Raw genomic sequence first — 12353 nt, 5'->3', positions numbered from 1 at the left:
GATGCGGTCCTAATGACTTCACACCATATTGAATGTCAGTCTTCAAGTTGAACAGTATCACATTCCAGGATACCTATTATTACCTATGTAACGGAAGGTCATTTAGAGCTCTCAAGAGTCGTGGGTTCAAGTCATGGCCGCGACGAATCTTAATTAAAATAAAATAGGTAGGAACTGTTCCTTGGTCTAGTGCTCGGCACTTTAAAGTTGCGGGTCATTCGGATGAGACCTTAAAAACCAAGGACCCGTGTTACGACAGTCGTGTGCACACTAAAGAACTCTCACTGGTCATTGACCATGAGTGTCTAGTAAAGATTCAAATTTAGGCCCTTCATCGGTATCTGGTGACATCTTATATGAGTGAATTAATTTTGCAAGAGACGTAAAAGTGCATTCAAAAATCCTTGGACTGAAAGTAAAAAATTCCAGAACCGTTAGGTACAGATTACGGGGACTTCAGCCCGCAGTGCCCAGCGACTCGCCCGTGCTGATGCAGAGAGTGTGATCAAGGCGGGCAAGGCGCAGGGTAGGCATCCTTTGCTTTTTCCAATGCAAGATTAAACCAAAATTCATCAATGAATAGCATTTCTATCTAAGAGCAGAGGCAACCGTTTAAAGTCTGTACTGTAGAGTTGGAGAAAACTTAAAAAAAAAGTCTGCTTTTACCACGTCAGTCTTTTGATTTAAGTTCTGAAAGGCTTTACTGTACACACAAATCATATTTGATGATAATGGAAATCTAGGTTGAATCTGGTACAGGAACGAAATTGTTCAACAACATCCCTTTATCCTCATCGAAAGTCGTCATTGATTGACAACAAACCACATTTCATCAAGACGACGGAAGACCACATATTGCACGTGTTTTCTTGTATGAACTCCTTAGACATCAATGCCTTGATATATGCTAACTTTTAGAGACCAGTCTTCCAACAATCTGTTAGAATATCGATTTGCATTAAAATCCCTTTATTAGCCAACCCATTTATATGTATTACATTTTTTGTATTCTTAAGCAAGAGCAAGTTCTATTTTTTAAATCGAGGCAAGCTAATGAAAAATAAATTATAGGGCTTTCTAAATCTCGATGAAAGTCGACATATCGCAAATTCTATGGTCAAAATAATAACCTTGTTAGCAAATATAATCTATCCGTGAGTCGTATTTGGACTGACATGTTCCATACCAAATGTTAGGCCATTGTTTTAAGGCTTATTTTGACTATGGAGAACCTTATCAATACAGAGGGCTCACTGGAAGTGTGACCGATCTATAGGGGATGCTTACTCCTTCTAGGCACATGATTCCATTTCTTGTGTTTCCGGTGGATCTGTGTTTTTTGCCCTGTTCAGGATTGGTATACAGATTTATGAAATTAATCACTGTTCATTATCTTCATCCTTTTCCTCTAGTAATACATCGATCACATCCGTCATAGACTTTGTAAATCTTCTTAAGTCAAAGGCACCTCTGTTCTCTACTGTTCTCAAATCAAAATGTTATAGACATGCATTCTAAGTGGTAGACATAGGTTTCAAATATACAGGCATTATCAAAGATACATAATAATCTTGACTGTATTTGTTGGAAGTTCATTAGTTGAATATTTGCACAGTTACTTTTTGCCCTTTAGTATGGTGTATACACATGGGTGAATTAAAAAAATGACTAGACACATAATTATCAACCTGCACAAAAAATTCAGGTTAGATGAATAAATTTCTATAGATCAGCATGTGTCCTTTGTTACAGACTACTATATACAGGGAAAATTTCGTCCCCGTTTTATCACAGGTGGGCGAATTTAAAACGGGGCAAATTCAAAGAACACAGTATAATTTCTTATACAGAAGTGTAACTGGGCGAATCTAAAACGGGGCAAAATTGTTTACAAGTGTGAAAGAGCGAAAATAACACGGGGCGAAAATAACCATGTATACAGTAAATACCTGCAAAATATCTCATTAATATCTTAAGAAACAAAAAATTATGCCCAAAAAATGTGCTAAAAATGTCAGGAGTGCAATACCTTCTTGTGACATCTTAAAAATTCCATATTTTTTGAAGATTTTGCTAAATAAATAAAGGTTTATAATAATGGTTTATCTTGGAAATAAAAAGTTTCCTGATAAAATTTAATATATTGAGCTTTAAATTTAGACTGTATTAACTTTTGCTTGACCAAGTTATGATCACGACTGATGCTGAAAAAATTGTTATACCATGTCAGGAGTGCACCAGATAAAATGTAACGATGCCAAAACATACTGAATTTAAAAATCTGCAAGACAGTTAAGTCAAAAAAGAAATTTTGAAAATAATAATCGATAGACCATTTAAAGGCTTAAAATGTTATATGAATCACAAGCAGCATTAATGAGAGTCAAATATATGTGGATGCCCATTTATGTTAGGAGTGCAACATCTGATGTTTTGCTGTCCAACTTGGAAAAACTTTAATCAGTGTATAATGTATTGCTTTGGTTTTTTTGGAAAATAAAGACAAAAGGAACATTCTTATCAAATAAATCAATCATTTACAGGATATGTCTGTGTTTCAGATTCATATTTTCACGGTCAGGAGTGCAACGCATTTTTATAAAGATTTAAGTTCAATGATGAACAGACTCCTTTTCATACCACTAAATATAATTTGATCAATTGGCATCCATTTTAATAATTTAGTACTAAATTAATTAGTTTTATGATAGAAATCTGTCCCATTTTCATTTTTATCAATGCAGATGTGTTTTTATCTTTTCTTTTAATTTTTAAAGAAATTTTATAAACAACACTGAGAAATTGTGATAAAATTCAGATAACTGCACCAAGTCTAAACTGAAATAATGGAACCATGATCTGATGCAATTTATGCTTCACAATTCTACTTTAAGTCTCACGTGCTCTTGGTCAGGAGTGCAACAAAAATGTTAGAATTATCAGTGATTACATTTGAATAAATATAGACAAAAATTGATGAGTAGAATGTTTCTGGTTGACCTCAATTGCTACCAGTGTCCCATGAAATAAAATGTCCTAAAAATGTATTTTCCTCTTCCTACATTGTAATATATTTTAAGTAGGGATGTCAACGAATAGTCGACTATTCGACTATCAGTTGAATGGACCGACGATCGAATAATGAAACGACATTCGAATATTATCACAATTAAATAAATGCAATAAAAGAGTGATGGAATTCTCATCACAAAATTGAGAAACCTTCTTTCCTCAGAGATAGTCAATAAGATAATTTTCCTCAACAAAACACGGTTGATTTTCCATGTACATATAAAAAGTTAGTACAGTATTTATAAGTGCTTCACTACTGCCGCGTACTGCGGGAATTATTTATCAGTAACTGTCCGTGTTGTTTTTGTACTTAATTACTCACCAATTCACTAGGCTTTGTTTGTAAAATTATTAATTGGACTTGACCTTGTACCATGTACAAATTATTTTTTGTTATTTTAAGATTGCTCAAACGCCTGGAAGAAACCATAACTGTGACAATTGTTCTGACACTTCGATAATTAGTAACACAATTCGCTTACATTTTAAACTTTTAAGGATAGCCAGAGCAAACAATAATCGAATAAGCAGTATCTAACTGTTTAACAGTTTCACAGGCGCTTGACGTGTGGATAGTGTGAGATTAATCCCCCCCCCCCCAATTTATTTCATAATGAGCTTTAAAAAATATTTCTTGGCATTTTTTTTCTTTTCTTACTAAAATAAAAACTGGCTGCATGTACAGACCGATTTATCTATTGACGGGGAAATCATACATTTTGGAAAATTAGGTTTCGAATTCAAATAATCATGCTATCCACGCGTTAAGTTGCATACATGTAAATTCATGACATACATTTTGGATAATTAAGTTAGGAAATTAGTGATATAAAATATCAAAAACGAACTGCCTTACATAATTAGAATGAGATGCTGCATGTTAAAAATTTTTAAACTATGGTTGTTAAAAAAAACATACCAGATGTCAGGAGTGCAACAAAATAAGGTCAAATAGGATCACTTTAAAATCTAGTCTTTTTTTTTATATGAAAACTTACTATATCAGGCTTCGGTATTGGCTTAGATTTGAAGAATTGACTAAATTGTCAAAAAAGTAAATTTTTGGAGAATTTATTACATCATTATTTTTTCATATCAAAACTTTTTAGACTATAATAGAGACAATGTTAAAAAGCAAATTAAAAGCCAATTTTTTTCACATATACGAGAGGAGAAACCTAATCAAGGTTTAGATTTAATCATTTATATCCCTGAAACAGGTCTGAAAGATTAAAAAAAAAAGCTACAATTTCTTTTGATTATGTATTTCAGAAAATCTTTTAGAATGTAGTCATATTTTCTTTTTTTCAAATGACGTTCTGAAACTTTTTTTATGCATTTGTCAATTTTTTTTTAACTTCAGAAATTTTCACTAGAATGTTTAATCAAAATGATGTTATAATTGAAAAATATATTGTATGTTATGGCAAGTTGAATTTTTTCAAAAAAATTCAATTTGCTATAGCTAGTCATTATTTTTTAATTCACCCACGTGGGTAATTTCAAGGTATTTAAGGACACATGCTACAAAAAATCGGATATATTTTTGGAATTTAATATGATTGCAATTGGTTCATGTATCAATTCCCTAAAACAAATAAAAAAATGGAAACTTTTTTACGATGTTCAACTTTCTTTTTGCCATTACCCTAATAAATCTATACACATTTTCATCACGTTATTGGACAATATTGAAAAACTGAAATAAGAATGAAAAATGAAATTTTCTGCGATTAAACTTATTCATTTTACTTATATAAACACAGCTTTAGTTCTTGCTTTCAAGATTTTTTTTAAAAAAAAGTTTCTATCATCTGTCCTTAAATCAGATCTGTAGGACCGGGGATGGAGTTTCACCAGTATGTCAGGCCTATAGGAAACTCATTATAATTTTGCCAATCTATACTTAACAATGATTGATTGATTGAATGTTGTTTTACGTCCCATTCGAGAATTTTTCACTCATATAGAGACGTCACCATATACCGGTAAAGGGCTTTAAATTTTGACCTTTACTCGGCACTCAGGGCCATTGAGCAGTGAGGGATCTTTATCGTGCCAACGCCTGTCGTGACACGGGACCTCGGTTTTTAAGGTCTCGTCCGAAGGATCCGCAACTTTCACTTCAAAGTGCCGAGGGCATGGCGAAGGAAGAGTTGCTACCTATTTTTTTATCGACTTAGGTCAGTCGCGGCCGATATTCGAACTCACGACCTTCCGATCACGGAGCCAGCGCTTTACTGACTGATACTTAACAATGTAAAACAAAACTTGTTTACAGATGTGCCCCGCAAAATTTTACCAATACATTGTATATACTGTATATACAAAATAAATCAAAAATAACGTCTGATGACCTCATTTGAATGCCTGTTAGGTTTTGCCTCCACACACCCAACTGAAATTGCTAACTACGAACTGACCATGGTGAGTATTCTGTGTATATTGTCTTCTTAAGATAGAATATCTTGGATGTTCTTAAATGAGAGGATAAAATATTACAAGATTGGCAAGAAACATATCGGATAACCCATGGATCATCTGTTTTAAAATTTAAAATGGAGTAACACTTCATGAACTTTATATATAAGAAGTGCAGCTTCTCAAAGTTACGTAATATTATCAGTGCCGCCAGACCCCAGATTTCTAATCATTTAACAAAAACAGTTTTTGTTGATGTTGGCATGAACAACTCACCATGAAGGCTAATTGTTTCACCCTCTAAAACCATATCCTCCATTACAGATCTGCAAGCATCCTTTTTCCTTCTCTTCGCTCTTCTCTTTATCCTAAATTTCTTACCCTTGTTTTTAGTCCTTCTCTTTTTACTGTGTCGATTTTGATGTGATTGTATCTTTTTTACACTGTTTTTACGTTTTTTCTTACTTCTCTTTGAAATGACTTTATCTAGAAAAAATACAAAACGAGATTTAAAGTTATGCGATGTAATCGCTCGTACTTTGATGCAATAGGATGATACAATATATAGATAGCTACATACGCCGATAACATATCACAAACCCCTTTCCTGTTGCTCCACGTTTGCGCCAGTTGGTTGTAAAGTCTATAAAAACACTAGATGATTTTATTCCCCGGATACTTATATTTCGAGTTTTCTTCACATTTTTTCTTCTTTTTCTTTTATTCTTAGAGTATCTAACTACTAAATTGTTGTTTTGAAAATTAATATCTAACCAAACAATCGTTAAAAGGGTGTAATAGGAGACTGTATCCAACACAGGATATGAAAATGTCAAACTACAGTTTTTCTGGTTTTCAGGATAGTCCCATGGAGTTTGACTGTGGCTTCTTATAATCCCTGAGCTTTGGCCCTTGTGTTGTATACGGAGTGTTGACATTCCATTTTGGTAACAAATGTCTCTTACATCTGTGGCACTGGTACATGATAGTTTCTTCACGTGAAATGACTTCGGCATAACAAAACAATTGCCTTTTTGTTTGTATGGAGTAAATGTAAGTGTGTTTGTGAAGAACACAATTGATTGTGACGGAATTTTGATGGAGCAGTTTTGTTTCCAATAACAAGACATTACATCTGCTTGAGTTTCTGGGGGTAGACCCCTGCAAGTTGAGGTGTGATCACAGTCGTTATTTCCGGCGTACATATCTACTTCCGATATTACAAAGCCTTTTTTACACGACAAATGAACCTCATGGCAGTTAGATAGATTTTGTCGATGATCCACACACCACTCTTTTGCATCTAGAATTGTAAGAACACAGCTTCATTTAATGTAAATTAGGCCTAGCTCCATTTCTTCAACTTTAACATTTATATTGAATGAAACGTACAGCACTTAATTTAAAAGGACAATAATGTTAATGGTTAAGAAAACTTAGCTTTCAATGAATTAAACCGTGATGTGAAAGTCTAAAGAACATAAATTATTTATATCTAAATGGGATGGAAAAAAATAAACACTGCAAAAATAAGTTGTAAAAATCTTTACTCAAAGCATGGGGATAAATTTAAAAACGCGATAACGTTTCCCCCATTGATTAAGGCAGACAGATTGATCTATTTAAGTAGTCACGTGCTTCAGGATGAATTGTTGTCAAAAAAGTTAACTGTCCCACCTATTATATGAACGAGAGCCTTACCTATCAGGATAATAACCACCAACAATAATACCAAACTTAAGTAGTTTCCATTCATGTTCACCGACGACTGGCAGCAAATATGCTGTCTATTCAGATAAGAGGCATATGCAGATCAAGGGTTTAAAAGAAAAATATCGAAGTGCAAAGTGCTAGAGTTTGATAACATAGCACACTAAGCTCAATAAAACACTTAGATTTTGCGTTATAAAGAAACATTAAATAGTACAGATCCAGGGAATCAAAACATCTGTATTATACATTTATGCATCAAAAACAGCCTGACCAATACATAAAACAACAACAACAATTACAACCCTTGAACGATTCATTAGTGAAGTTAAAATGTTCTTTAAGGCGTCCAACGGAATCCACGCTTTGGAGTGTAAAATACTGGATGATGTTTGATTGAGTAGAACAAAGGAATAAGTGAAAGAAATGCACAGAGTGATTGTCTACCTGTTGATTACAATTTTCTGCACGTTTCCTTGCAAATGTAAGTAAAATGTACGTCATTTCTTTTTGTTTATTGATAACAAACTCAAGTGTTGCAATGTCAAAAATCAAACCCAGGTAACATGTAAATTCAGCAAACTGAAAGTTAATACTCGTAGTAATTTTAAATACTTGAAACGATTGGAACAATTTTACTTGATATTGATCATTTTTAGGCGGAAAGAATGACACCTGTAGAAATTTCCGGCGTAGACACATTCTGAAGATGACCTGTAACAATGGCGGGAAACTTTTCTTACCGGAAGTGGTGGGATTCTATGGTAAAGATTGTAGTCTTTGTCAGGGACAGTCAGCACAACTCCTCACACATAAATACAACTGTTCCTGGAGAAAACGCTGCAAAATCAAACTCAACAAAAGGCGCATGGTAACAGGCTGTTACAGAAACATGAATTCTATGAAAGTTTTGAGGGGTCCATGCATCCAAAATGGTGATTAGAACATTTTATCACTCTTGTATTGAAAGACAGTGGATATCCTCTTTAAGGTCAGGATATAAATATAATGATATTGGAATATAAATCTACAGTATAGTTACATTTAGGACAGTGGGAACGGAGATTCCATTCAATATTTTTAATTCTACACCATGTTAAAAAGCCTTACACTTAACAGTAAGACAGACACAATCTTAATTTTAAGATTAATTTCAAAAATTACAAAAACTCAGATAACAGAACTCTATCTGATGTTTTTTTTTTCAATTTTAGCTTATCATCTTGAAAAAATATGATTAAAAAAATCTTTATGATTTAAATCTTTAATCTATATATTCTTTCTGTCAAAGTTATACAAGTAATATTGCATTCCCAATTGCTTGATGTTGTGGAAGAATGCGAGTGAGAGTTATAAGTTTTAGATTGAGCAAATTGCGACTATATCTTTCATACAATTATGCATAGAGGATATTACTAATGCTATAATACCCTTCAAAAAAATGAACTAATATAGAAAGCACGTCAATTTGATTTTAAAAATTTTCTGTCCCTAGATACAATATCACATCAATAAGAGCATTATGATTGAAATGGGTCCTCCATATCGCCTTAAAATGTTCGTTTTAAATGATTGACGTTAAGATTAAGAGATAAAATGTGATAGTTCATTTTTATGTTTTATTCTGATCATCCTGCTGTTCAACGCATACCGACCAGGCTCTTTTCTTTTTTAGGAACCAAAATCTATGATTTAATCACCACAAAAACACTTAATGGAAAAAATCCCGTATACTATCTTCCTGAAACAACAATCATTGTAAGAAGTCATCAAAATTTTCCTTGGAATTACAGATATCTAACAAATCGTCCTCTACATCGCCTCAGATTCAACATTCGGATGGAAAATATTGGTCGAAAAATTGTCCTTTCTGTTGTTCATATGGACATACACTCAGCTACAGACAAAATATATATCATTTACAACAAGCTTATAAACATTCCAAATGAAAAGGATCTTGAAATAGACATTGAAAATATCTCATACTTTGATATTGAGTTGAACTCTACCTCTTTTATTTCGAACACAGCCAGGGCCGACGGATTTGTGCTGTGCTTGAAATGTAAGAATTAAGTCTTTCTCCAGTGTGCTTTTTTGTGATGGAGAACGTCCATACGTTTTATCTTGATTAAAGTAAATTTTATTTTAGACTTAAAAGAGATAAGATTGAATGCAGACCTAAAAGAAAAATACAAGTATGCAGTAATTTGTTATCTAATTTGTAATCTAAATCTGTGTGTAGATACATGTATATTTCTAAATTTTCAACGTTAATATCAATTGAATAATTGAATCAAATCATATCTTTTGTGACTTATTTGGATCGAATAATATTTTTGTGACTTATAAATGAGTCCATTTATTTTACATAGTGATGGATAAAACTTCCCAGAATTTTAATTCAGCATGTGAAGACGTCATCAGAAATGATCAACTACAAATTTCAATGCTCAAATCATCTTTAAAGAAATGTATGAAAGGTAATGATTTATAGCATTTCTCATTTCAGTAATTCATGACGATTTTATTATGGTAGTGCATGAATTTTATGCCCTAAGTATTTATTTCATAAAAATTTTCGTAGACCCATACTTCATAAATTACCGAATTTGTGTTGGGATTGTGCAATCAAAACAAGACACAATTAAAATGTTTGGCCTACGAGAAGCGATTCATTGCAGAGTTAAAATTGCATGAGCTGAAAATCCAAATTAAAAAAAAAATCCAAAAAAGAAAGTTTCCGTACGCAGTTGATTCGATACGCAAGAGCATGCTCTACGTGCAAACGATTTCTAAAACGAGCCATTTATTGACAAATTTGTTGATGGTACAAGGATATCAACCGTCTCGTTTAAAGTCATCATTTCGGAAATACTATGGTCGATACACTGACCCTGTCATCAAATACAATCTGTCGTTAAATCGAATGATTACTGATGTTTTTCGTGCAAATTGTTAGGCCATTATTTTCACACTGATTTGTCTACGGATTTTCCCGTTTGCCCGATCATGACAAGGAGCACATACCGGCTGTGACCTGTCGACAGGGGATGCTTACTTCTCTATGGCACCTAGCTATATTCACCTCTTATGTTTTAAAAGATCCGTGTTTGTTCTGCTCCCTATTTGTGTTGTTTTTATGGACTTTTGGCCTTTATTACTGTTCGTTGTCTTTATATTTCATGTAATTTCCACTTAACTTGTAAAAAATGTGTTTTATGAGAAAGGAAACGTTTATAATAAAAGCATATTGATAAAAAAAAATTTTAAAAAATTAAAAAGAAAAGAAAAAGGACATTATGGGTTATTTAGAAAGAGAGAAAACCGAAACACCAAAATAATAAATAATTTTTGATTATACGGGACGTACTAAGCATTAAAATCTTATGAAGAACTAGAAATTTTCAAATCAGTATGCAAGAATCCTCAAAATTTTCTGCCTTGGGTGGGCCAAAGTGAAGTAAAATTTTCACTGAAATATACAGAAGAATCAGAAAAAAACTACTAAAGAGTTCTTCAAATTGCAAATACTTATACGTCTGAAAAATTCATTCTTGAATTGATAAAATTTGATCAAATCATAACCCTCCATAAAACGGATTGAGCAAAAAACAAGTAAATTTTGCATGAGAGGGTAGACTTTATAAAACAAAGTTGGCTTTAATATGCCAAGTTGGAATGAAACTTTGACCTGATCATGAGAAAGGAATACAAGTTTGTTCTATGTACGACAGAATTTCTTATGCAATTTATTAGAGATGGCAATCGATTACAGAATTGCTAATCGGTTTACCGTAAGACGATCCGACCGATGAACCGGTTAATTGTAATACGCATTTTCCAGACTTTTTTCCCAGTAAACTCTATTCATATATACAAGAAAACTACAAAAAACAATATGTGTTTGTGAAACACTAATGTCCCTGGTATGGCATCTCTTGGCAAAGGTTAAAGTTTCTCAAATGCAAGTCAAATTCGAAGGTCAAGGTCAAAAATGTTAGTAACCTAAGAAAGGTCTTGTTTCAAGAAATATACCTGTGAAATATGAAAACCCTAGCACAAACTGTCGAAAAGTTTTTGCGAATATTATAAAGTTTTTCAAAAGTAGATCAAACTCCAAGGTCAAAGTCAAAATGTCAAAATTGTTGGTACCCAAGGGAAGGTCTTGTCACAAGAAATACACATATGAAATATGAAAGCCCCAGCACCAACTGTTCAAAAGTTATGATCAAGGTTAAAGTTTAAAAGTATAAGGTCAAGGTCAAAGGATCAAAATTGTTGGTACCTAGGGGAAGGTCTTGTCGCAAGGAATCTTCGATTACGGGGGCATAAAAAGATTTTAGTAACATTCTGTTTATGCTTAATCAGGAATCGTATTTTATTTCAATTTCAAATGGAAAAATAAAAATTTAAAAAACCATAAAACATCCATGAGATATCAAAGACATTGATAATTTTTCAGATCAGATGCTACCATAAACAGACACCGAGTCTGAACTATCACTTAATTTACAATATGTGTTTAAAATATCATTTGACAGGTAATTGCAAAAGGATAGACGGGGTAAGATACATTATGTAATCAGTTCACAGTGCTCAACAGTGGTTTAATCAATATCATTAAAGAAATACAAGACAGGCTGGGTAACGACATGATGTTTCAACAGCAATTAATACTACACAAACCGACCAGTTACCCCAGTGATCTCCGGATCGCCTACATGTACCTCCAAATCAGCTGAAATAAATATGTGAAAGCGTTATAACTTATCAATATTCCAAGTTTTTTTTTTAAATCGTAAATTGAATTTTAAGGACATCTTTTTTTCGACAATCCGATGACAGATTTTTTAACCGATTACCATCGTTCCGACCGAGTAACCGGTTAACTGGTTACAAAATGCCATCCCTACAATTTATACTTTATTTATGTTAAGATACTTAAAAACACTAAAATATTAGTATTGTATTAAAGTGAGACTTGGTATTCAGATCAGTTGATCCAGATTTGTTTTAAAGTTATGAATGGAGTTTATAGATGGTGTTTCTTTAAAGATTTCAATCTTTTGGCTACTTTAGGCAAGAAGAGACGCAGGCATTGCCGCAGAAGAAACAGGACAAAGAGATTTACAGACTAACTTATTTCTTGC

General features: G+C 33.0%; 2 protein-coding genes across 2 annotated transcripts in view; one reads left to right on the top strand and one right to left on the bottom strand.

Annotated features, from left to right (window-relative positions):
* LOC133192207 (uncharacterized) overlaps positions 1 to 7296 on the bottom strand; it is a 10292-nt gene extending 2996 nt beyond the window's left edge. Inside the window, exons 1-3 of the mRNA XM_061328178.1 lie at positions 7195 to 7296; positions 6074 to 6796; positions 5770 to 5979 (exon numbers count right to left, since the gene is read on the bottom strand). Of these exons, the coding sequence (XP_061184162.1) occupies positions 5770 to 5979; positions 6074 to 6796; positions 7195 to 7249 (988 nt within the window). The 5' untranslated portion in view covers positions 7250 to 7296. The remainder of the gene's footprint in view (positions 1 to 5769; positions 5980 to 6073; positions 6797 to 7194) is intronic.
* Positions 6744 to 12353, top strand: LOC133192208 (uncharacterized). The gene is made up of 6 exons (XM_061328179.1): positions 6744 to 6804; positions 7549 to 7687; positions 7863 to 8138; positions 8879 to 9265; positions 9576 to 9683; positions 12283 to 12353. Exons 2-6 carry the CDS (start codon positions 7630 to 7632, stop codon positions 12339 to 12341), a joined length of 888 nt encoding a protein of 295 aa, XP_061184163.1. The 5' UTR covers positions 6744 to 6804; positions 7549 to 7629; the 3' UTR covers positions 12342 to 12353.

This window comes from Saccostrea echinata, unplaced genomic scaffold (genome assembly GCF_033153115.1).
Source record: "Saccostrea echinata isolate AGI-Se365-2 ecotype Australia unplaced genomic scaffold, CSIRO_AGI_Sech_v1 ptg000025l, whole genome shotgun sequence".
Taxonomy (NCBI): Eukaryota; Metazoa; Mollusca; class Bivalvia; order Ostreida; family Ostreidae; genus Saccostrea; species Saccostrea echinata.
The sequence above is the reverse complement of the archived record's forward strand: the minus strand, read 5'-3'. Positions and strand labels throughout refer to the sequence as shown.